The sequence below is a fragment of the Haliotis rubra genome, unplaced genomic scaffold, assembly GCF_003918875.1.
Source record: "Haliotis rubra isolate DU_JTF1 unplaced genomic scaffold, ASM391887v1 Scf577, whole genome shotgun sequence".
Lineage (NCBI taxonomy): Eukaryota > Metazoa > Mollusca > Gastropoda > Lepetellida > Haliotidae > Haliotis > Haliotis rubra.
The window spans coordinates 4,054-30,688 of record NW_025767276.1 but is presented as its reverse complement, the minus strand read 5'-3'; the positions used below and the strand labels follow the sequence as shown (position 1 = coordinate 30,688).

Here is a 26,635-nt window from a genome sequence, read left to right as displayed (position 1 = left end):
TGTTTCCGATATATGTCGATTATATCTATCTGCGTTTAGATCACTACAGCCGAGCTTGAGGTGACATTGGATGATTTGGAAAATCTAGTCCCAAAATTTAAATCAAAGCAATTGTGAGTTTCTGTTGGGTTGGGGAAAACACATCTGTCACACCAGCCACTAAACGGCAAAGAAAGAGGTGAGGTGAGGTGAAATTGGGTTTAACGTCGTGCTTGAGAATATTTCGCTCATATGACGACGTGCATGCGTGTGTATGTGTATGTGCGTCTGCTTGTTCTAGCCCAGACTGAAGCTGGTTTTATAGTGCTAGCTCACTGAGATACCATGCCGCAGTGAAGCATGAATACCCCACTCAGACACAGTATACTGACTCCGAGCCGACCAGTCCTTGTTGTACCCATTAATGCCGAGCGGACGCTCTAACCGGCAAAGAAAGAAGCTTCGTATATATACAATATTTAAATAGATTGAAAGAAAACACAGAACCAATTTCACTCCCACGTGTCTCATTAATTTACTCTCTGCAGAAATTAATGAAACATGAAAGAGTGAAATTGGCTGTTTTATTTTGTTAAATCTATCTAAATGCATACCTGTGAACTTTTAATATATATAGATAGATAAATAAATAGATAGATCTATCCTTTTGCCGGTTAGTATAAAGGAATAAATGACTGCATTCTGATCAAAACGAGATTATCTTAATTTCTTAATTATGTATATCATTGGCATATTTTTTCAGATGTGCATCGCAAACAATTACCTGAACAACAATCTGAATAGGTTTAGAGCATAAAGGATATATTAGACTTTGGCGGTTGTTATTTGTATGGCTCATTCAAACTGTTGATGTCCTCTAACGAAAATAGGCTTCAGGTGTTTCAATAGTTGAATGTGTACAATCAAACAAGAAAGCAAACGACCTTAAAGTTTGTATGGTAATCATACAAGACCATATAAACTTAAACCACCAAAAACCAGTGTATCTGTAATGCACTCAAATGGCATCTTTTGTGTCGTGGTCATAGTCCATTTTCCGCCTCCCCAGATTCTCGCTGTTTTCATTTTTATTTTCAATTTCAATGTTTGTATTGTCAGAAGGTTCCTGTTACAAGATTGATGGTCGCTTCCAGGGAAATGGGGACTCTCATGTGTACAGTATGAAAGCTTATTGACAGAAATTCTGACATTTTCTTAAAAAAAGAAGAAGAAAAAACCCAAACTCATTCACTTTCACATTCATACTAATACTGTTGTATGTTTAAAATAAACAGCTAGCTTTTACTATATGTCTGCTTTTCACTTATACTTAGGCTAGATTGACTGAAAGGTGGACTGAAAGAATGCCCACTTTGTGCAAAATGTATTGAGTTTGTTTCTGCTTGAGAAGCTAATTTTCTCAATAGAATACCTATGTTCACACACTTTCTCAAAAACCACCAATGTGTGGTTTTACCCCTTGACACCAACATTTATACACAAAGAATTTAGCCATCAATAGTAAGAGGTCAAAAACAGCAGCTGTGACAGTACTCGAGTCACATCCAAACATAACAAGTTCAGCAGAGAGCTCCAGATTGAATATATGGTCACATTTTTGTGTCAAGCATCTATGCAAGTTATTCCAAAATGAATCTACAAATGGACACTGCCAACACAAGTGAATAAAAGTCTCTTGCTGTTTTCCCATAGCAACCGATGCTAATGACTCGGGAAAGGACATCTTCACAACTCTTTTTCAGACGGAACCAAAGTCATTCGACACACAAGATTCGAAATGAAAGCTCTCTGTTAGGTGAATTTATTCAGTATTATTGAAAGTAAAATTCCATAGCCATGTCTTTCTTGGATTGTACGTCTATAACAGTTATGCCTCAATTTCGTGTTAGATTGATAGATTTCATCCTGGCCAATGAGGTTTCATACTTTCGAGGTTCCTTTTCTTAATATCATTCGGTTCTGAAACGTTCCGAAGTACCAGGATGTCTTTATTCTACATATCTCTCATAAAAACTCAGAATGTGCAGAATGGCTCAGAAAGTCTCAGAATAGTCACAATAACTCAATATCAGAATACGTAGTATGTCTCCGAGTGCAATAGAATGACTCAGAATACGCAGAAAGGTTCCCAATGAATTAGAATTGCACAGAATACCCCGAATGTATTAGAATGACTCCGAATACGCAGAATGTGTCCGTATGTATTAGAATGAAAAGTTCCGAAGTACCAGGATGTCTTTATTCTACATATGTCTCATAAAAACTCAGAATGTGCAGAATGGCTCAGAAAGTCTCCGAAGAGTCACAATAACTCAATCTCAGAATACGCAGAAGTTATAATGTCTCAGAATGTATTAGAATGTCTCCGAATACGCAGAATGTCTCCCAGTGTATTAGAATGTCTCAGAATACGCAGAATATCTCCGAAGGTATTAGAATGTCTCATTTACACCAAGCCCTGAGCAAGGCTAAGAAGACAGTACTACAGATTTGTTGTCAAGGGCGACGACCAGCTGGCACTGCTTGCCATTCCTCAAGTTCATCAAAATACCGATACGTATCACCACGCAGTAAACTGACATAGTCGTAGCATAGCGAAAGAAAACTACTTGTGTGGTCCCGAAAAAGCTTGGCGAGTATGATGTTTATTGCAGTTTGGTCATAACGATGACACTTCTTGTACTTGTGGATGTGCACGTTACAGTAGGTATCGTATTCTGGATCCCGAGGACACATGCACTTATCACTCACGGCACAAACTGCCCATGGTTTCACAACGGCCTCTCGTACCCACTGCTTATTGTGAAACATGATGAATGTTGCTTCATGCTCAAACAATGGAGCTAGGGTGCAGACGTCTTCCTTCATGTAGTCCATTGTAACCTGTAGAGTATGCTGCCCCACAGAGTTTGTACCTGAGGCTAAGACCATGCCTCGTCTCTCTGCATCATCTAGCAGGGGTTTGATGATATTGTTGGAGAACCTCACAGACGCGTCCATCCACACCAGTATGTCTGCCTTATGTAGGTTAGCCTGAAAGTACAACAACTAGATGCAAACCTATCCTAAGATGTTACAGACGCGTCCATCCACACCAGTATGTCTGTCTTATGTAGGTTAGCCTGAAAGTACAACAACTAGGTGCAAACCTATACTAAGATGTTACAGACGCGTCCATCCACACCAGTATGTCTGTCTTATGTAGGTTAGCCTGAAAGTACAACAACTAGGTGCAAACCTATACTAAGATGTTACAGACGCGTCCATCCACACCAGTATGTCTGCCTTATGTTGTACTTTCTGCCTTATGTAGCCTGAAAGTACAACAACTAGATGCAAACATATACTAAGATGTTACAGACGCGTCCATCCACACCAGTATGTCTGCCTTATGTAGGTTAGCCTGAGAGTACAACTAGATGCAAACCTATACTAAGGTGCTACAGACGCGTCCATCCACACCAGTTTGTCTGCCTTATGTAGGTTAGCCTGAAGGTAGAACAACTAGATGCAAACCTATACTAAGATGCTACAGACGCGTCCATCCACACCAGTATGTCTGCCTTATGTAGGTTAGCCTAAAAGGAAGTACAACAACTAGATGCAAACCTATACTAAGATGTTACAGACGCGTCCATCCACACCAGTACGTCTGCCTTATGTAGGTTAGCCTGAAAGTACAACAACTAGATATAATACCTAGCCAAAGACGTTACAGACGCGTCCATCCACACCAGTATGTCTGCCTTATGTAGGTTAGCCTAAAAGGAAGTACAACAACTAGATGCAAACCTATACTAAGTTGTTACAGACGCGTCCATCCACACCAGTATGTCTGTCTTATGTAGGTTAGCCTGAAAGTACAACAACTAGATGCAAACCTATACTAAGATGCTACAGACGCGTCCATCCACACCAGTATGTCTGCCTTATGTAGGTTAGCCTAAAAGGAAGTACAACAACTAGATGCAAACCTATACTAAGATGCTACAGATGCGTCCATCCGCTCTAATATGTCTGTCTTATGTAGGTTAACCCGAATCTACCACAGCCACATGCAAACCTATCCCAAGTTGTTACAGACGCGTCCATCCACACCAGTATGTCTGCCTTATGTAGGTTAGCCTACAACAACAGATGGAGAAAATGTATCTGAGCTGTTGTTGATATATGGTACAAGTCGAAAATGAGAATTGCATCATACACTATTTCGGTCACTGATGCGCCAAACTAAGGAAATACAAAACACATGTCCACCATAAAACGTTTTGAAAACTTTATGTAGGCTTTGAAGACACTAACCCTGGCCAAAAAAAACGTTGAGCAAGAATCATATGTCACTGTTTGCCAAAAGTCTATATACATCGATTATACTGGAAAATATTCAATGAATTTGATATTTTCTCCTGAAAATACACATGTTAATGTACGGCAACAGAAAAGAGCACACCTGTATAATAATCGGTTTCCATGAGTAGCATTGAAGATCCCGCAACCTTGACGGTATGGACTCCAGCGGAAATCTCCGAACTTCACAACGACAATGTTTCTCCATCTGTGAAAAAAGGAGACAAAACCATTGCCATAATCGTCGTTCCGCGGTACCATTCCGTATTCATTATAAGAATGTGTTTATGACAAAATCACAAAGTGATGATACCAAACGGTGAATATATCCTGCCCCGCCGGAGCCACGCTTCACAAACACATGCAAAAACAAGTCAACTAATTAGTGAGTGAGTGAGTGAGAATGGTTTTACGCCGCTTTTAGCAATATTCCAGAAATATCATGGCGGGGAACACCAGAAATGGGCTTTACACATTGTACCCATGTGGGGAATCGAACCCGGGTCTTCGACGTGACGAGCGAACGCTTTAACCACTAGGCTACCTCACCGTCCCTGATATACGTGTATTCATGTGTATAGGAACAAGATGGTTATGTTCATTATGTGGTTGCTTTGAAATCGTTTCGTATTATGTTCATTATGTCATTGTATTGTATTATGTTCATTTTGTAATTGTTTTGTGTTATGTTCATTCTGTCATTGTTTTGTTTATGTTCATTATACCATTGTTTTGTATTACGTTCATAATGTCATTGTTTTGCATTATGTTCATTCTGTCATTGTAATGTATTATGTTAACAATGTATTTGTGTTGTATTGTCTATATTCTGACATTGTTTCGCATTATGTTCATTATATCATTGTTTTGTGTTATTGTATTGTATGATGTTTCTTTTGTCACTGCATTATATGATGTTCTTTATGTCATTGCATTGTATTATGTTCATTATGTAACTGTTTGTATTATGTTCATTGTTTTGTATTATGTTAATTATGCAATTGTATTGCCTTATTTGTATTGTGTCATTGCTTTGTATAATGTTCATTAGGTCATTGTTTTGTATTATGTTCATTATGTCATTTCCTTTTTGCATTATGTTCATCGTGTAACCGCTTTGTATTATGTAATTCTTATACATCATCTTCTTTCTGTAACTCTTTTGCGTGGTGTTCATGACAATGTTTTATATAATGTTCATTACGTACTTGTATTGTATTATGTTCATAATGTACTTGTTTTGTGACTGGTAAATTGTGTGACTGTTTTGCATTACATTCAAATCGAAACTATTTCTTCAAGTGTTGTTTTTCGTGATTACACAATGCCATTTAGAAAGTGGTCAAATGTAACATATGTTATATTTGGGATAACACTTTCTTAGTAAAGTACAAATTCTTGTACTTTTTTGAGTTGAGCCCCATCCGGGATTCGAACTCACACCCTGTGAGTCGACACCTAATCACCAGCACACAAAGTCAGCCGCACAAAGTCGCGGTAGCTGAGCGGGTTAGGCGGCTGACTTTGTGTGCTGGCGATTAGGTGCCTGACTCTCAGGGTGTGAGTTCAACTAAAAAAAGGACTAGAATTTGTACTTTACTAAGAAAGTGGAATCCCAAATATAACATATGTTGTTTGTCAGTGACACTATTTTTGCTTGCCGGTGGTATTTCCTCTTTGTGCAAGCAGTGGTAAACATGTTGCTTAGTTAACATTAGTCAATACTGATCATCATACAGAAACTACAAATAACAGGTAAATGTATCAGAGAACATATCATGGGTTTCACCTGCTTTCGTTCAGATGCCGTCAGTCCCAGATCATAGAGCACAAATGTGTAGTTATTAATCAGAGGGAAGACATTCCTGTGAAGGTTCCGGATCAGGGCCTGGGACTCGTAGAAGTGGTTGCTGGATGTTGCTGTGACAAACTTTGTTCTTTTGCCGGTAGGGGGCTCTGGGAACAGTCCCATTATTAGGCCCAAATCCCGGAGACTTCGTTCCGACATGGTAGACAGGACACTTCTCAGGTTTTCTTCCAGTGTTGTGGACTGTCGTGCTGGACAGCTTGGTTCAACACAGGCCCCATCTGCAAGGAGCCAGATGTGCATAACACCGTTGAATGAGTACCAAATTTGTTGTAAGGGGTGGGGTTGAAGCCCAAATCCTCCATTTTCTTTTTATGACGCAACATAGGTGTGACCTTTGTGTGACCTAATCGATTGTTGAACTCCACCCTCCTTCGGGAGTCCGGCCTAGGTGTGTGTGTCACCTTCAGGTTCACCTTAGTGGTCCGTGATTATTATTCAATTATCTTATGAGTGGTATGAGTTTGCCGACTCGAGTGTTCACACAGCTTAGACTAATGCTTAGTCTCTGAATATATATATATAATTTTGATAGTAACAAACAAGCCCGTTTAAATTGAAAAGGAGCCCTAATGACCCCAGAGATTCAGAACCTGAGGAAATCCAGACTTGCTTTATTTAGGGCTTTAGCACTGCAGAGAGGGCATATGGCAGTAGGGAAAATAATGTGGTTCAGGGACAGTGAGACAGACTAAGCATACGCGTTCAACGTAGAATTAATATCACACAATGAGGGGGAATTTAGCTGCTATTTATAAGGTCAAAATATCACAGCTCATTTTTTTAAATCAAAATTTAAAATACGCTGTCACACAAGGAACAAGTATTTTACATATCTGTCAACAATAAACGGTTGTAGCTTTTAAATTTCATGTGGGCCTGTATATGCGTGAATGGGGCCCTGTCTATAGGCATCAATACATAACACTATGCTATTCTGCATAGCAGAATCGCTTGCTCACTGAGCCGTCACTGAAGAGACATGTGACAGCTGTGATTGGATGAAATAGTGTAAGGTGTTATGTTTGTTAAAAGCACCTCCATCCAGTCATTAAAACTGACCACCATTTTTAAGTATTTAATGCTGTCATTTGTATCAATGATGCTTATGCGTGTACAAATTATGTTCAAGTAGGTGACAGTTGGTGCGGACCTGGGAGGGTTGATGTGTTTAGCTTCCTGTGTGTGGCTTCCTGTGCTCGCAAAGTTATCTGGTTCAAGTTGACCAGAAATTGTTTTATTGTAGGTTAAAAGTCAGACTGTAATCATGTGTACATGGTTGGTGATAATTTTCAGCGTGGTCACAAACGGTCAGCTTCCGCTGTTTAAAGGTCAGACTGTAATCATGAGTACATGGCATGGATAATTTTTCAATGTGATGTTGAATGTATGCTGACAAGCGGTCAGCTTCCGTTATGTAGGGAGACAAGTGTCTGACCGGAATTAAATACAGGAAATAGTAAGCAGTTGACGACTGATGGTCACTGAATATCTCAAGTAGTTTGGTTGTACGGTGATGAAATGATTTAGCATTTGTCATATATATTACTGAATAAGAAATATGTGTTCTCCTGTAAAACTTTCACTTTTACTCAACATTTTAAAACTTTTACTCTCAAATTGCAAACATAAAAAAACACCCATCTTATGTCCATGATTATGACACTTATTTGACATCATGTGACACATAGGTTACTGACATGCCGTTACTCGCCTCTTACGACAAGAATGTGTTCCTTCTTTAACCCTAGTGACTACAGTCGTTGGGTGTAAAGCCATTCTTGGTTTAGACACTGTACTGTGCGGACGTGTTACCACTGTTCTGGGATATCATGGATGTGTGTGGACATTACCCACTCGACAACACACTCGATTGCTGTGCAATCTTTCATTCCAGAAAAGACTAGATTCGTTTAAGGACTGGCCAGTGCAGATGAAACAGAGTCCTAGTCGCATGGCCCAGGCAGGATTTGTGTACTTAATCAGAGGGGACACTTGCAAGTGTTTTCAATGTGGTCTCGTTCTCAAGAACTGGGAAGTAGATGATGATCCCTGGGTCGAACATGAAAAATGGTCTCCAGACTGTCCGTATTTGGCCCTGGTGGGAGTACCTCAGAAAAATATGGCCCGCTGGGGGTAGTCATGTGGATTTGCAACCAAGAGTGTGATGTAAAATGTGGGAATATTAGAAATAAATCACTGTTAAGAGTATATATATGCATTGGTTGTCTATGTATAGTCGATGTATAAATAGAGGTTTACTCAAATACTAATCTCATTGATATCCCAACCACGATAAGAGCTTGTTTGCCAGAATTATTATGGCTAGGTACCTGTTGAAACATTACGAATTTTTAAGGTTCATGTTAATGTTTCAAGACATTGAGGAGATTCGACAAGACATCTTAGAAATGAACAGCAAACAGATTCTTGCCGTCAATGGTATTATCAATAGGTTATTAAAGGGAAGGTTACCAGTGACTTGATATGAAAGGCGTCGTTTCCTGAGGAAAAATGATAAAAATAACTACCTAACTGTGTTATGAAGATTAGTTCTCCCCCTTTGGACGACAGACAGTATGTGGAAGAGTCTTTTTGCCAGTAACATGCCAATCGTAGCATTTGTTTTGAAACCACAGTTTGTCAATGCACTTAGAGATGAGGCCATTCAAAATGCCTGGTTGTTTTATAGAGCATTGGCTTAGTACATCTGGTACACCCGTCTTAGGTTTGTCAATCCGGGGAAAGAGCATGTATGACCATCCTGGCAGCGATGTTGAAAGCTACACCAAGCCCAAGGTCAATGAAGATATCTATATAACAGGCCACAAGGGCTATCTAACTTCATTTAGCCGTGGACCAGTGACAGTGACGCATCACCTCAAGCCGCTCCCGTTTTCATCATGAATAATCCACAATACAAACTCTTCGTACCCGATGCCGAAAAATGGACACGATTTTACATGCTCAGGGCTGAAGGGAAAGGAGATCCTTATCATTCTTATAATGCGTGGAGGAGAAAAATCTGCCATGATGTCTGTCGATCGATATTTGGAACTGTATGACCCAGAGTGGAAGAAAGATAAACCAAAAGAAACCTCAGAACAACCTAAGATTAATTTTGTTACCCCTACTCAACAAGTGGTCGAACAAGCCAAGGCTCTTATTCAGATGCAGAAGAAAGGGGGATCTAAAGTTGGAAGTTCCTCCCAGAGTCCCATGAAGAAACGGAAGATGACTTTTAGATAAAAGCAGTCAGTAGACAGGTTCCCTGCCATTTAGACTCGGACCACCATGCAGTCAACAACGTGTCCCGTGTGCTATCAGACTTTTCCAGGACAGACAATATGTTGAGACATAGAAGACAGAAACATCAACAACTCAGCCACCCTCCTCCTCCTCCTCCTCAACCACCATCACCACAACCACAAGCATCACCACCACCTCATGGACCTCCTCTTTCATTAATGCCAACTTGGCAACATCATCGGCAGCATCAGCAACTACAGCAGCAGCAGCAGCAACAACAATCAGTGCAACCACATTCATCAGAAAATACTACCCAGTCATTGGAAGAATTAAGGCTGCAACATCCATTCACCATGATCGTCTCAGGGCCCACCTCCTGTAGGAAAACCTACTTAGTGAAACAGCTTCTAGAAAGGATGAACATTAAACCTTATCCTGAACGTATTATATGGCTCCACAAACGATGGCAGCCCTTGTATAATGCCATTCAAACCCATGTTTATCCCTATGTGGAATTTCATCAAGGCATTCCTTCTGATCTCGAAAAGGATGCATTTCTGGACCCCAGTGTTGTGAACGTGGTTATCCTCGATGACTTAATGTCTACTGCCAGCAAAGATCCACGCATTACAGATCTTTTTACCGAAGGAAGTCATCATCGTTATCTCTCAGTGATATCCTTGAACCAGAATTTGTATTACAGTAAGGATCCCACACAACGAAGAAACTGTCATTATCTGCTTCTGTTCAACAACCCTATTGACCAACAACCCATCATGACTTTGGCGAGGCAAATGTTTCCAGGTAACACAGACCACTTCATGGAGCCATTTCAAAGGGCCACCCAGAAACCTTATGGATACTTGTTGGTTGATCTAAAACCCCAAACACCTCCCCATTTGCGACTTTGTCCCAACGTATTCAGTTTAAAAGGAGGCCTCCAAGCTAGGACAATTCAGTCCGAGTTAGACGTTCAGAGTGAGCAGACGTGTGAAGAAAACCTCCCAACAATGCCATCTTGTGATGACTGTGGACTCGTGTTTCAAGACGTGCATGATTTGCAAAAACACAGAAGAAACTGGTGTCCTGAAAAGTCTTCAGTGGGTCCACCTGGAATACCCCAAGTGAAAAGGAAGTGGGAGGAAGACGACAACTTCTCTCCTGTGAAGAGACCACGTCCTCTGTCAGATTGTGACTATTGTGGTCAAGTGTTTAGCAATAACCACAACTTACAAAGACATTTACACGATAAACAATGTCCTGAAATGGAAACTGATGAGGATGATGAATCGTTAAACGATGTCACACATGGCAACAGGAAAAATAACATAGTTGATCTCGAGGAGCAAGGTATAAGACAAATGTATTCACGGACGCGTGAGCTGAATAAAGACTTTTTGGATGAGAAACGACAGCTGTACATGAAAAGAGGTTTAAACGAAGACATGATTCAAGCCAAACTGAAGAAATTCATCTGGAGCACGTTTAAAGAGACGTATGCCCGATTTATTACTTATCTGTACCATATGCAGTATGGACCAAAGACACAAGGAATACTGAAACGAGTAAAAGACACAAATAATATGTATCATGACGTGTTTTCCAAACTGTACCAATATAAATCTTGGGTAGAAGACTTAATTGATGATGATTATGAAGACATGACATCTGATGTAGAGAGTGAAGGGCCGGACGTTGAGGAAGGGCAATAATACAATTAGCACAACATGTAAAGTAGACATTTGGGAGAGCTCCTATCCTAAAGCCTACTCATTTGAAAGAGAGCTAATAAACAATGAAATCTGTATATCTTTCTTGTTTCTTAATGTATTGTACCCATGAAGGTCTGGGCTACACTTCAGTAACCCATGCTTGTCGTAAGAGGCGACTAACGGCATGTGAGTAACCTATGTGTCACATGATGTCAAATAAGTGTCATAAACATGGACATAAGATGGGTGTTTTTATGTTTGCAATTTGAGAGTAAAAGTTTTAAAATGTTGAGTAAAAGTGAAAGTTTTACAGGAGAACACATATTTCTTATTCAGTAATATATATGACAAATGCTAAATCATTTCATCACTGTACAACCAAACTACTTGAGATATTCAGTGACCATCAGTCGTCAACTGCTTACTATTTCCTGTATTTAATTCCGGTCAGACACTTGTCTCCCTACATAACGGAAGCTGACCACTTGTCAGCATACATTCAACATCACATTGAAAATTATCCATGCCATGTACTCATGATTACAGTCTGACCTTTAAACAGCGGAAGCTGACCGTTTGTGACCACGCTGAAAATTATCACCAACCATGTACACATGATTACAGTCTGACCTTTAACCTACAATAAAACAATTTCTGGTCAACTTGAACCGGATAACTTTGCGAGCACAGGAAGCCACACACAGGAAGCTAAACACATCAACCCTCCCAGGTCCGCACCAACTGTCACCTACTTGAACATAATTTGTACACGCATAAGCATAATTGATACAAATGACAGCATTAAATACTTAAAATGGTGGTCAGTTTTAATGACTGGATGGAGGTGCTTTTTAACAAACATAACACCTTACACTATTTCATCCAATCACAGCTGTCACATGTCTCTTCAGTGACGGCTCAGTGAGCAAGCGATTCTGCTATGTATTAATGCCTATAGACAGGGCCCCATTCACGCATATACAGGCCCACATGAAATTTAAAAGCTACAACCGTTTATTGTTGACAGATATGTAAAATACTTGTTCCTTGTGTGACAGCGTATTTTAAACTTTGATTTAACAAAATGCGCTGTGATATTTTGACCTTATAAATAGCAGCTAAATTCCCCTCATTGTGTGATATTAATTCTACGTTGAACACGTATGCTTAGTCTGTCTCACAGTCCCTGAACCACATTATTTTCCCTACTGCCACATGCCCTCTCTGCAGTGCTAAAGCCCTAAATAAAGCAAGTCTGGATTTCCTCAGGTTCTGAATCTCTGGGGTCATTAGGGCTCCTTTTCAATTTAAACGGGCTTGTTTGTTACTATCAAAATTATATATATTCAGATACTAAGCATTAGTCTAAACGGACCACTTGCTGTGTGAACACTCGAAGGAGTCGGCATCACAACGTCATAAGATAATTGAATAATAATCACAGACCACTAAGGTGAACCTGAAGGTGCCACACACACACCTGGGCCGGACGTTGCCTTTGATGGGGAGGGTGGGGTTCAACAATCGATTTAGGTCACACAAAGGGTCACACCTATGTTACGATCATAAAAGAAAATTCCACCCATTGTCCCGCGAGTTGTAGATCTGTTTTATCATGAAAACATTAGTGTAAGTACAATAATATGAAACTTACCTCATCCATTATATTATGGATGTTTATCCCAGAACTAAATGAGATCTTAATGAGTTGATCTAATTGATTCGGATGGCGTCAACCAATCGTTACTCGTCACACACTGTGTAGATCACTGACAATGCCTCATTGAATATTGTCAAATCACGGTTTTTCACAGATGCGTTATTATTTGAAAGTATAAAAATGATACATTTCAACGCGATTGACCCATTGTTCACTTATTGAACCAAAATTATATGGTAGCTTCCCTGCGGGTTGATAGTTAGTATTATTCAGAGATATAGTGCCTTTAACCTTCGTCTCTCGAGTTTCATGCAGACCACCTTGCACGTACGGCACCGCATAGATTTCCCATTACATCCGACCAACTGCTTGAAGTGAAGCAAACGTTTACTTACCTCTAACTTTCCTTGAGTACTCTTTCAGCAACGCGTTGAAGCTAACTGTAATAGCGTCACAATAATTATTCACATGACTGCAGACAGTTGTCTGACTGATAGTGTGTTTTACTCGTAAAATCTGACAAGTCAAAAAGTAAGAGGTGATTGTTCATGCATAATGAATGTACTTTGTACAAAACTCTGATACTATGCACTGCCATTCTACTGCGTGTGGTGTATCAACCTGCTGCCTGTGGTGTTACACAAGCAACAAGCACAAACAATAGAGCGGTACAGAACAAACAACAGAGTGATACAGCACAAACAATAGAGTGGTACAACACAAACAATTGAATGATGCAGCACAAACAACAGAGTGATACAGCACAAATAATAGAGTGGTACAACACAAACAATTGAATGATGCAGCACAAACAACAGAGTGATACAGCACAAACAATAGAGTGGTACAACACAAACAATTGAATGATACAGCACAAACAATAGAGTGATACAGCACAAACAATAGAGTGATACAGCACAAGCACAAACAATAGAGTGATACAGCACAAACAATAGAGTACTGCAGCACAAACAATAGAGTGCTGCAGCACAAACAATAGAGTGATACAGCACAAACAATAGAGTGATACAGCACAAACAATAGAGTGGTACAGCACAAGCACAAACAATAGAGTGGTACAGCACAAACAATAGAGTGCTGCAGCACAAACAATAGAGTGATACTGCACAAACAATAGAGTGATACAGCACAAACAATAGAGTGATACAGCACAAACAATAGAGTGATACTGCACAAACAATAGAGTGATACAGCACAAACAATAGAGTGATACAGCACAAACAATAGAGTGCTGCAGCACAAACAACAGAGTGCTACAGCACAAACAAAAGAGTGCTACAGAACTATGTGAAGTATAGTTGTAATAAGGAGGTAGGTACAGAGAAACTTGCATTACCTGGTTCTCGTTCTTTTGGTACATTTCTAAGATGAGACAACTTGCGAAAGGTGATATTGTCGAATAAAACTGAAATCAACGGAAAAATACAGTGGTATTACAGTGTCGCCATTTCATCTTTATACTTACTATCTCACTATCTCATTAAGTTAACGTTTATGTGTGTGTGTTTGTGTGTGTGTTTGTGTGTGTATGTGTGTGTGTGCGTGCGTGTGTGCAGTTGTGCATGCATGGGATGTGCGTCAATTCTGACCCAAAGCTGACAGCAAATCTTGACGTACCTTTGCATATGTTTCTGATCCATGAGGTGCCCGGTGTTAGCACTACTTCATTGTGATTCATGAACTCATGCTCAAATATGTCATGCTTGTTATCGGACATTGGTCTGCTTTTAGCAGTGAGGGTTTATCACTTATATCATCATCATAATCATAATCATAATCATCATACAAAGGCAACAATGACAATGCCAAAACATGTGAAGTTGTCATAAGGAGGGAAATATGGAGAAGCGTGCATTATCGCTTATATCATCATCATCATCACCATCATCATACAAAAGCAAGAACACCACTGCCCAAAAATGCGGTTTTATTACCTGGTTCTATTTCTTCTGGTACATTTGTAAGATGAGACAAATCTATGTATTCGTCTGTAACAAAAGAAGTACATTTTGTCAAGTCTTACTGCAAACCTACTGCACGTATATCTCGCTGTATGCTTTGATCAAAATCGATGAGAACACCACATCAAGGCACTTATCCATCATTGATATCTTCATTTTACGACATGTAACCGTTGATTTAATAATTATTCTACATGTTTTATTAATAAAAAGACACCTTTTTCATGACAAAATAGATCATTTACTTTAATATTTGGAAATGAGTTACAATCGTTAAATTCATTATTTTTTATATACTTGGCATCATTAAATATGATAAATGATATTAAAATGGTAAATGATACATACATTCATATGAAGGCTTGCTTATGAAAACAATGAAGCAGACGCAGAGCACCAAGATGGCAAGACCTGGAACCATACAGACTGTGAGACATGTTCTGATTAATTAATTCTAAAGATTTAGTGAAGGCAATATGTTATACTTACTGTTAAAAATGCTATTACGCAGGTGAAAATAGAGTGAAAAAAATCTGCATTTAAATGTAAACTAATAACTTCATAAAAAATATTACTTGTTCATTTCTACACAAGAAACAAGTAGGTTACAGTTTTATTATGTTTGGGGAAACGATATCTTACTGTGGAAAACTTGAGTTAATATTAATCTGTTTGATTGGCATTTTAGAAGTTGGTGAGTAATAGGAAATTAAGATAATTTATGAATGACAACTTCTTTATTATTTATATGATGCGAATGGTTGCCATTATAATATGGAACACGTTTTTATGGATAACAACTTCTTTATTTCGTGAGTGCGACGTTTCGATACAGATTCTTGTACCGTTGTCAAGCAAGTGTGATACATGAAGTGGAGGAGCTGCATATATATATACTGTATATAACAATGAAACAACATACATTGTAATTGACAAAGAAAACTACATAATTGCCATAATTGGTTAAGCAGTAAGCTGATGAAGCCAGTGAGTACACAAAGGATAGTGAATGGAAGCCGGAGATGTATAAATACAGGAGTAGTTACAATGAAGGAGATGTTTATGCAATAGGTGCAATGTTTATACAATAGATTGGGCTTGGTGGAGGAGTGGATTATAAGCTGATGGAATGAAGTATCCTTGGTCACGGTTGATGGTGGGCTTATGGCGTTTGATGTGAATGGCTTCGGTGAGCTTGCGTTTAGTGAAGTCCGTTTGGTGTTTGGCGAGAATGGTTGCCATTAGCTCCCAGTAGGGTTTTCAGTGGTGTAGAGCTGGTAAAGTAGGTTTCGATGCCTGCTTGTCGCTTCAGGAGACGACTGATGGTCTTCCTTATAAAGGGCAGAGAGATACGATGGGTGCTGGTTCAGGGTTGTTGGTCGCCGGGTTTCTTGTTGGCTGAAGTGTGGTGCTGATAATTTTGTCGACTAGCATGGATGAGTAGTGGTTGAACTTGGTGAAAACATGGCGGAGGTGCTGACGTTCTGCAGTAGGACTGGTGGAAAGGTGTTGATGGCTCGATTGCTAAAGATGGAGATTATGCCTGTTTAAATTTGAGTTCTCAAGATTTGGTTGGAGTCAAATTAATGTATTGGTCGGAGTGGGTGGGCTTTCTGTCGACACTAGTTTGATATTGTTAGGTGGGGTTCTGGTTACGAGGACATCTAGAAAGGGAAGTTGGCCGTTCGTCTCTGTTTCTATGGAGAACTAGACCCGGGGGTGCTGTTGGTTGAGGTGTTCCAGGAGGATTGCTGGGTCTTGGTCTTGTTGTAGAATGACAAACGTGTCATCGACCTTCCTGTACCAGCAGATATGTTTGATGGGTGATGTGCTGAGTGCTTGCTGCTCAAAGGAGGTTATGTAGACTTCTATGAGTATCAGGGACATGGCAGTCGCACCATATATATATAAGTTGTCATCCATAAAGTATCTTTCTTTATGAATTAATATGTAGGTGTTCAGAGAACACTGACACAAGGAGAATGTCTAAGCGCGGTGTCTATACATACTGATCTAGAAACGGACCGAGATGCAAAATGAGGAAGTCCAGAATTGGAATCAACGATCACAAGATTCTGCCATCACGCACCTCAGCAAGGCGGGATTCAGCGGGTTGAACGGCTATATCACCCTTTTCCCAAAACATTACAGAATTGTATGTAAGACTTTACTGAAAAAACTGTGTAATAGTGCTACTATTAGAAACTAACTTTCAGCGACTAGCTGGAGTCATCAAAGATTTTAATTGCGCCGCCAGTTTACGGACTGATTTACACCGTTATTGTTCCCCTTTAAAGCACATGGATTCTGTTGGTGGAAGATATTCGAGGTGCATTATTCTACGGCGTTGTTTGCATTGATCCGCTCCTCACCTGAGGACGAGTAGACAGTAAACTAATTAAGTGGGTCAATACTTCGTAAAGTACATGTACAATAGCGTCCACATCTCTTAATTAAATTAGTTAAATGTGTATAGAAGGAACATGATATGACTACTCACATACAACACGTCTGTTTGTAATCTTTCTGGACACCTTTTGAACTGTATGATCCACCGCCATCATCGCGTCCATCTGACGCATATGTGACATCGTGCGGCCTTTCAACATTGCCTGCTGATAGCAAGGATTAATCTACCGTATACATGGCAATGAATTTCCAAATGCAAATTCTCAGAAGGCTCAGGAGGGCAAATAATCCATCTTCACGAATCTGAGATCTAACGGTCATCAAAAGTAGGATTTCATGGCATTATTTTGTATTCCATAGTCACGGCGTTCAAGAGAGTGATGTAGACTTGATTCCACATCTCTGGGCAGGCAGTAAATTTCCCACCCATGTAGAGAATCTCAGCTGCTTGCAGAGCTTCTAACTGTTTCGAGGGTAAAGAGGAGCAGCTTGTCTTTGTCACCATCTCAAAGAAAGGAAAGGGCGACCGTCTGTTGTCTCTTTCCATCTTCCTTCCAGTTCTACTTCAGAAAGTGAGTGGGGTAGTGCAGGCGATGTCTGTACAGGGAACTACTAATGCTTGAGAAGGAATCTGGTCTTCATTTTCTTCCTCTAACTGCTCGTTATAAATGGTATGCATCTGCGTGGTCTCGCGTCTTGCTCGTTTTCTCATTGTACAGTATCTTCTGTAGGATGGTGGTGCCCGGTATGGTTCTTCCCCAGAAGTGGAACATCTTCCAGTGCAGGTCTTCACACAGCTCCAGCGAGTGGTTGTCTGTCTAACACTGTTTCTGCTGTGTAGATAGCCGTTCAGGGGTATTTGTTGAGTCCCTCCCTGCAAAGTGACATATTCGACTCAGCCACGCTGATACATCATCAAGGTGTATGTGGAATTATTTATACCTACCTTCTAGTTGTGACAGTGCTCACCAAAATTAGTTTGTTTGACGTTTAGAGAAAAAAAAAAATTAATAAAACTAAACCAAACATTTTGACAAGGGTTAAATAGATCAAGCGTGAAATGAGAAAGATTAGACCACATGCTACAACCACATAACATTGTAATAGAAAATCAACAATAACATGAACCGATTAACCACTGGCACACTCTAATCGTCGGAGCAATCTAATTGGGCTGTACCATTATGGATGTGGGTGTTGTCTTAATTAATACCCTATTCCACTGTCTAACAACTGGCTGTTTAATAATTTGCTGTCTAACTAATGGGAGATAAGCGCAAGGATTTATCTACCGTATACACGACAGTATATTTCCATCTGCAAATTCTGAGAACGCTCAGTAGGCAAAGAATCCTGATCTAAGGGTCTCCAAATATAGGATGTAATGGCATTATTTTGCATTCTATTGTCACGGCGTTCAAGAAGTTAGAATAATATCTTCATTAGAGGAAATAGACTATTACAGCGATAGCTTGAGAGACATTATGTTGTAATTTGTTTGTGAGAATAAACAAGACAGGGTTTGCTTTTGAACTGACAGACTCTATTTACCTTGACAATTTGAGATTGTCGGCTTTGAGATTGGCTTCCCGTGTCAAAGGTCTATTTACATGATTCGAGCCTGTATTGATCTTGATCACATGTTCCGATATATCATTTTGATTCGTTATAACTGTTACTGTGTCTGACCTTGAACTCATGTGTGTCCTTGTCGATTTCAATGTAAGATCGATATGTTCTGTATATCATTACTACTGCGGGTATGGGTACAATGTGTGAATGACATTTCTGGTGTCCCCCCGCCATGATATTGCTGGAATATTGCTAACAGCGACGTAAAACCTCACTCACTCCCTTCGACTGTTTTCTTCCCCTTCTTGCGACTCGGGACATTCTTCACCATTGCTCTCCCAACCTTAAAACACTCATTAGGATAACCGAAAATCTAAATATTGAATGTGATGTAATTTTCTAACGGTTTGGGGATGCATTTTTACCTGATAACAGCTCTTGTAATTATCAGACAGTCCACGTATGTCAGTATGACAGTAAATACTCGTGTCTGGACCAGACAATCCAGTGATCAACAGCATGAGCATTGATGTTCGAAATTGGGATACGTTGACATGTGCCAACCTAGTCAGCGAGCCTGCCACCTGGTGACACCTTGCCTGCTGAAGATCAATTCTAACCCAGATCTTCACAGGCAGCCCCATGGACATGACAAACTACCGAATAAGAACTGAGCTTTTGTCAAGCGTGTACCACCATTCAAAAATAATATTTACGAACTGCATGATTATGATTATGGCCGGACTGTTTAACCAACTGGTGATGCTTTATCAAACCTGTCATTTGTCCACCGAGTGGAATCATCTATAAACTGTATTTCCTTGGAGTGAGAGAGTATAGCTTTACGTCGCTTTAAGCAATATTCCAGCAATATCACTGCGGGGGAACCTGAAATGGACTGCTCACATTGTACCCAATTGTGGGGAATCGAACCCGATCTTCGATCTTCGGCGTGACGAGCGAACGCTTTAACCACTAGGCTACCCCACCGTCCCGTATTGCCTTGGAGCGTCACTAGTTGACGGCGTGACAGTTCCATAGAACTCCTTATTTAGGCTGTAAAACAATAAATTAGATTCCTCAGAAATTCGCGTTAAGAATGTGAGATGATGTATTCATATCAACGCAGGAAGAGATTTACTGGTTTGTACAGGCGGACCTATCAAAGCTGGGTCATATCTGGGTCACGCTGACATGCATTCACATGAATCATGTGTTGTTTGTGTGTCAGTGATCTATCCCGGGTGAGTGAGTGAGTGAGTTTGGATTTATCAAACCTGTCATTTATCACCCCTTATCACCCCTTTTCACATTCTTAGATTTAGGCAGCTTTTAGCATCATTCCGGCAATATCACGAGGACACCAGAAATGGTTCCACACATTTTACCCATGTGGGGAATCGAACCCGGGTTTTTTGGCATGACGAGCGAACGCTTTAACCACTAGGCTACCCCACCGCCCCTACCAAGAGTGAAGAAGAAATGCATGCAAACCTGAACGTTGGACATCACTGAGAAATCACTAATTTCATCACGTGCGACAGATAGTATTAGTAAGGCGTACATACAAACAAACTGTTTACTTATAAAGTCTTGAAACATGTCTTCATACACTTATTCTAACAGACATTCATTTACTTGATTCATTGTCAAAACTATGAGAAATACAGATATGTAATATTGTGTTTGTTTGTTTAACGCCGCAATCAGCACTTTTCCAGCTATATGGCGGTGGTGTGTATTTAATCGAGTCTAGACCAGACAATCCGGTGATCAAAAGCATAATCATCGATCTACGCCATTAGGATACGATGACATGTGTCAAACAAGTCAGCGAGTCTAATCACCCGATCCCGTTTGTCTGTAATATTATGATAAGAATCCAATGTTAACGTGTAATCCTTCGGAAGGATGTGCTCGAGCCCAGCACTTCAAGGCACAGGATAAGCCGCTCAACCTATATTTGACCTCACCAGCCAGTCTATATTTACACCGTTCTATGTACAATGTATGCGGTGGTAGTATGTCGAGGAGCGAGCTACAGCTATCCTAATAAGACATGCATAGTTTCCCTCCTGAACTGCTACTTTCATGATGGGTATTGAGTGACATCCACTGTAACGTGAACTTGTAGCATTCAAAGCTGAGAAATAGCTACCAGCTTTCGATCAACATTGAATTAAATTTGTAAGGTGACCTATAATGCAATGTATGGAAAACTTGGAGAAGGTCAGTTTGGTGCTGTGTACAAGTTGGCGATCGGTGGTCATGTATATGCTCTGAAGAAACTGAAGGAGGTGTCCCACCTGGATGGTAAACGTCTCGAGGGAGAATTACGGACACTGACGATGTGCGCTGATCACCCTAATATCGTAAAAGTGATTACAGCGCGGATTGATGTTGAGATTAATATTCAAATGGAGTACTGTAACCTTGGAACACTGAATGACTATGTCATAAAAAACAGGCCAGGAGAGGGAACGTTAAATTATTTCATGCTGGACATGGCACGGGGTATTCACCATCTCCACAGACAAAGGATCATCCACAGAGACATCAAACCCAGCAACGTCCTGCTGGTGGCCCGAGCTCATCATATACCCACCTGCAAGATTGCTGATGCGGGACTTGCTCGTTTGACCTTTCCATTTAGTAACCTGGCAACCATCTCCTACACCTACTACATGACTACCGGCTTGTGTACCCCTCTGTATGTCGCCCCTGACGTATTCACAGGTCATTATTCCACAGCCAGTGATGTTTTCTCTCTTGGAGTACTCTTCTACGCCATGCATTCTTTGCAGACCTTCCATGTAAAGAATAAAACGTTACTGTACCCAGTCCTCCCACAATCAAATGGGATGTTTCATTGTGCAAGCCAAGAGGAGATCAAGAGGGCAGTCATGATGCATGTGTTCAACGCACAAAAAGCCGACATGGTGAGCTCGATGCTGGAGTTGCAGCTATGGTCTCGACCTGGAGCCGACTCAGTGGAGTCTACTATCAATTCATTACTCAGGTTCACTAGGAAACATGACTCATGTAACTTGGTTTAATTTCTCTTGAAATACCAGAACCTTTTACAGGGAATTGGACTGCCTGGGGCATAATGGCAATGCAATGAAACTGTTACAGTGGTTTTGACGATTCATTTTATTCATTCTGATTCATACTGTTACATCAAAACTGCTTGCTTTCCTTAGAGTGGAAGAAGGGAGGACAGAAATGGAGGGATGTTGTGAGAGTGAGTGAGTTAAGTTTTACGCAGCTTTGAGCAATACCACGGCGGGGGATACCAGATATTGGATACGTATATTACCATACAAAATATGTACACGGTTACCATTACAGTACACGAATATGTGTTTTATTCCAGGTGTGTTATTGTTTATATATTACTTCAGTGTTTATGGTATCACAGGTATCAAATATGTTCATGGTTAACATTTCAGTACACGAATGTGTGCTCTATTCGAGGTGTGTTATTGTTTATATATTACTTCAGTGTTTATGGTATCACATGTATCAAATATGTTCATGGTTAACATTTCAGTACACGAATGTGTGACCCTCTATTCCAGGGTGTTATCGTTTTATATATTACTTCAGTGTTTATGGTATCACATGTATCAAATATGTTCATGGTTAACATAACAGTACACGAATGTGTGCTCTATTCGAGGTGTGTTATTGTTTATATATTACTTCAGTGTTTATGGTATCACATGTATCAAATATGTTCATGGTTAACATAACACTACACGAATGTGTGCTCTATTCCAGGGGTGTTATTGTTTATATATTACTTCAGTGTTTATGGTATCACAGGTATAAAATATGTTTATGGTTAACATAATAGTACACGAATGTGTGCTCTATTCGAGGTGTGTTATTGTTTATATATTACTTCAGTGTTTATGGTATCACAGGTATCAAACATGTATTTGCATATGAATGTGTGCACCAACGATGTTAATATTGTCTGTATGGCTGGTATGTGTGTGTGTGTGCGTGCGCGTGGGTGCGTGTGTGTTTTGGAGTGGTTTTTTTCATGTTCTCAATGTTATTTTATGCTTTTATTGGTATCTCACAACCTAATTAGGGTGGCTCATTGTTGAATAAAAATAGGATTACGAGGTTTGTACAACCGGTTAGATCTCAGAATATGCTTTCATTCTTCACAGTGTTTTTTGTTTGTCGCCACACTTAGCAATATTCCAGCTGTGTGATATGTTTGTGTTCAACAGCATGATCATCGATCTACACAATTGGGATGCGATGACATGTCAACAAAGTCAGCGAGCCTGATCACCCGATCCCGTTAGTCGCCTTTTACGACAAGCATGGATTGCTGAAAGCCAATTCTAACCCGAATCTTTATGGGTCACTGTTCTTAATGACACATACTACACATACTACACCTCCACCGCATTCGAAAGTTATTCACTGGACCACATTCAAGCGTCTTGGAAATATTTACTTTGTACAGGATGCTTTATCATCAACAGAGGCACGCGTACAGCCGTGCTGACTCGTGCTTCATTCATTCATTCATTCATGACACGATTTTATGGACAACAACTTCTTTTTATTCTTTATACGACGTTTCAGAGCTAATGTTTGCTCTTTCATCAGGTGAATGCCGAGTCAGTGTACAGAGTGAATATATATAGATAAAACAAAGTGGGAGAATGTGCAAAGATAACAATATACATGTAATTACGAAGAAAATTAGATAGGATTAATGTACAAAGATACCAATATATTGTAGTGACAAAGCCAAGTGTGGGGTTGTGTTCAAATATTTCCTGAAAACAAACCAGGATTCTACATATCAGCATCAACCACTGTACAAAGAGTTAACGTCAAGAAAACATCGAGATCCAGATAAAGAAGCCAGCCATTAACCGAGACAAAGGCATTTACCTTCCCAGTGTATACTCCATTGTTCTATAATCACCGCCGTGTTACATTATATTACCGTTTATCTCAATGGCTTCATCCTAACATTGTTATCTTTGTATATTAATCCTATCTAATTGGCTTCATAATTATATTGTTATCTTTATACATTCTCCCACCTAGCGCTGTGCGTTGGACCTTTGACATTTTCGTAAAAGCAAATGTATAAAACAGTATAACAACAGACAACTTTTACATTCCTTTTATTGTTTCTAGTGATCTGGACTACCAGATGTCCGACTTACGCTTTTGTGGAGAAGGCGTTGGCTGAGTGGGTTAGATTGCTGTAACATAATCATCGGGCCAAGCCGTGGATGCATCCAGGGTATAGTGGAGAGTGATTGTAACGTATACCCTGCAGATTATCGATGTTGTTAGGCGGCATCTATTGAGTCTTGGTAATTGGCAAGTCGAAACCTTTTTCAGGCGGAACCAAAGACATTCGACACACAGGTTTCGAAATGAAAGTTCTCTGATAGGTGAATTTACTCATTCCAGAGCAATGCCACAGGTTTCATCCTTTCGGGGTTCCTTTTGTTAATAACATCCGGTTCTGAAATGTTCCGAAGTAACATAATGTCTTTATTCTACATATGTCTCACAAAACTAAGAATGTGCAGAATGACTCAGAAAGTCTCAGAATACTCCGAATGTCTCAGAATACTCTGAATACTTGGAATATTTCTATACACCAAACCCTAAGCAAAGCTGGTCCTAAGAATACAGTACAACAGATCTATTGTCAAGGGAGACGACTAGCCCGCGCTGCATGCCATTTCTCCAGTTCATCAAAATAAAGATAAGAATCATCACGCTGTAAACTGACATAGTAATAGTATGGCGAAATAAAACTACTTGTGTGGTCCCGAAAAAGTTTGGCGAGGATGATGTTTATTCCTGATTGGTCAAATCGATGACACTTCTTGTATTTGTGGATGTTCACGTCACAGAAGCTGTCTTGTTCTGGATCCCGAGGACACATGCACTTAGCACTCATGGCACAAGCTGCCCATGGTTTCACAACGGCCTCTTGTATCAACTGCTCGTTGTGAAACATGATGAATGTTGCTTCATGCTCTAACACTGGAGCTAGGGTGCAGACGTCTTCCTTCATGTAGTTCATTGTAACCTGTAGAGTGTGCAGCCAAGCCACAGAGTTTGTACCTGAGGCTAAGACCATGCCTCGTCTCTCTGCATCATCTAGCAGGGATTTGATGATACTGTTGGAGAACCTCACAGATGCGTCCATCCACACCAGTATGTCTGCCTTATGTAGGTTCGCCTGAAAGTACAACAACTAGATGCAAACCTATACTAAGATGTTACAGACGCGTCCATCCACACTAACATGTCTGCCTTATGTAGGTTAGCCTGGAAGTACAACAACTAGATGCAAACCTATACTAAGATGTCACAGACGCGTCCATCCACACCAGTATGTCTGCCTTATGTAGGTTAGCCTGAGAGTACAACAACTAGATACAAACCTATACTAAGATGTTACAGACGCGTCCATCCACACTAGTATGTCTGTCTTATGTAGGTTAACCTGAAAGTACAACAGCTAGATATAATACCTAGCCTAAGATGTTACAGACGCGTCCATCGACACCAGTATGTCTGCCTTATGTATGTTAGCCTACAACAACAGATGTTGGCCTACAACAACAGAGGAGAAAATGTATCTGAGCTGTTGTTGATATATGGTGCAAGTCGAAAATGAGAAATTGCATCATACACTATTTCGGTCACTGATGCGCCAAACTAAAGAAATACAAAACACATGTCCACCATAGAACGTTTTGAAAACTTGATGTAGGCTTTGAAGACACTAACCCTGGCCAAAACACAGCGCAAGTATCAAATGACCATCTTTGAAATCTTCGCAAAACAGTCTGATCGATTTTACCCCAGCGTAGAAACAACTACGATATGAAGAGTGAGTGAGTATGATTTTTACGCCGCTTTTAGCAATATTCCAGCAATATCACAGCGGAGACACCAGAAATGGACTCCACACTTTGTACCCATATGGGGAATCGAACCCAGGTCTTCAGCGTGACGAGCGGCCCATATGAGGAGAAAGAATGGGGCACTTACAATCACAAAAATATGTTTGGTCATTTATTTTTAGGCAGGAAGTAATTGACTCTAAATACATATAAGTGTACGTTCGGGGAATACTTTGAAAAGTCAAAGGAAAACACAGAGATTGAAACTATGTGATTATATAATACATTAATGGTCAAAACAAGCTTGCACATGTACATAGTGTAATTGTCTGGAGTCATCCTCTCTCACTCATCATCCCTGCTGACACCAAACAGTTCAGATTTGTAATGATAACCTGAAAACAATTAATCTCTGTGTTCAGTTCTTCGTTCAGTTTACCGCCGTGGTGTTTACAGGTATACTCTACAGTATATTCACGGGTTTATCTCCGAACTGCATGCACAGACAAGGTTACGTACGGATTTATATGCGCTGATATGTTGCTTAAAACTGTTTGCCTAAAGTCTATATACATCTTATACTGGAAAATATTCAATGAATTTGATATTTTCTCCTGAAAATGCACATGTTAATGTACGGCAACAGAAAATAGCTCACCTGTATAATAATCGGTTTCCATATGTAGCATTTAAGATTCTGCAACCTTGAAGGCATGAACTCCAACGGGAATCTCCGAACTTCACAACGACAATGTTTCTCCATCTGTGAATAAAGGAGACAAAAATATTTCTATAATCGTCAGAAAAGATGTGTTCTGTGGTACCATTCCGTATTCATTATACGAATATATTGATGACAATATCACAAACACCTGCAGAGGCAACTCAACTGAGTAAATGTAAACAGTAAACATGTATACTGA

General features: G+C 40.0%; 2 protein-coding genes across 2 annotated transcripts; one reads left to right on the top strand and one right to left on the bottom strand.

Moving 5' to 3' along the window:
* Window positions 1-2,496: 2,496 nt before the first annotated feature.
* LOC124254582 lies at window positions 2,497-26,635 on the bottom strand. The gene is made up of 2 exons (XM_046688414.1): window positions 26,371-26,635; window positions 2,497-3,033 (listed from the first exon to the last, which is right to left on the bottom strand). The coding sequence occupies exons 1-2, from the start codon at window positions 26,473-26,475 to the stop codon at window positions 2,497-2,499; spliced, it is 642 nt and encodes a 213-aa protein (XP_046544370.1). The 5' UTR covers window positions 26,476-26,635.
* On the top strand, window positions 20,878-22,950 carry LOC124254594 (serine/threonine-protein kinase Nek7-like). The gene is made up of 2 exons (XM_046688427.1): window positions 20,878-22,219; window positions 22,728-22,950. The coding sequence occupies exon 1, from the start codon at window positions 21,006-21,008 to the stop codon at window positions 21,852-21,854; it is 849 nt and encodes a 282-aa protein (XP_046544383.1). The 5' UTR covers window positions 20,878-21,005; the 3' UTR covers window positions 21,855-22,219; window positions 22,728-22,950.

Excerpts from the sequence above, each read along its gene's own strand:
- LOC124254594 (XM_046688427.1), top strand. The coding sequence starts at position 21,006 with ATGTATGGAAAACTTGGAGAAGGTCAGTTTGGTGCTGTGTACAAGTTG.
- LOC124254582 (XM_046688414.1), bottom strand. The coding sequence starts at position 26,475 with ATGGAGAAACATTGTCGTTGTGAAGTTCGGAGATTCCCGTTGGAGTTC. Across the intron at positions 3,034-26,370 it reads GGAAACCGATTATTATACAG|GCTAACCTACATAAGGCAGA; the intron begins GTGAGCTATTTT and ends TTGTACTTTCAG.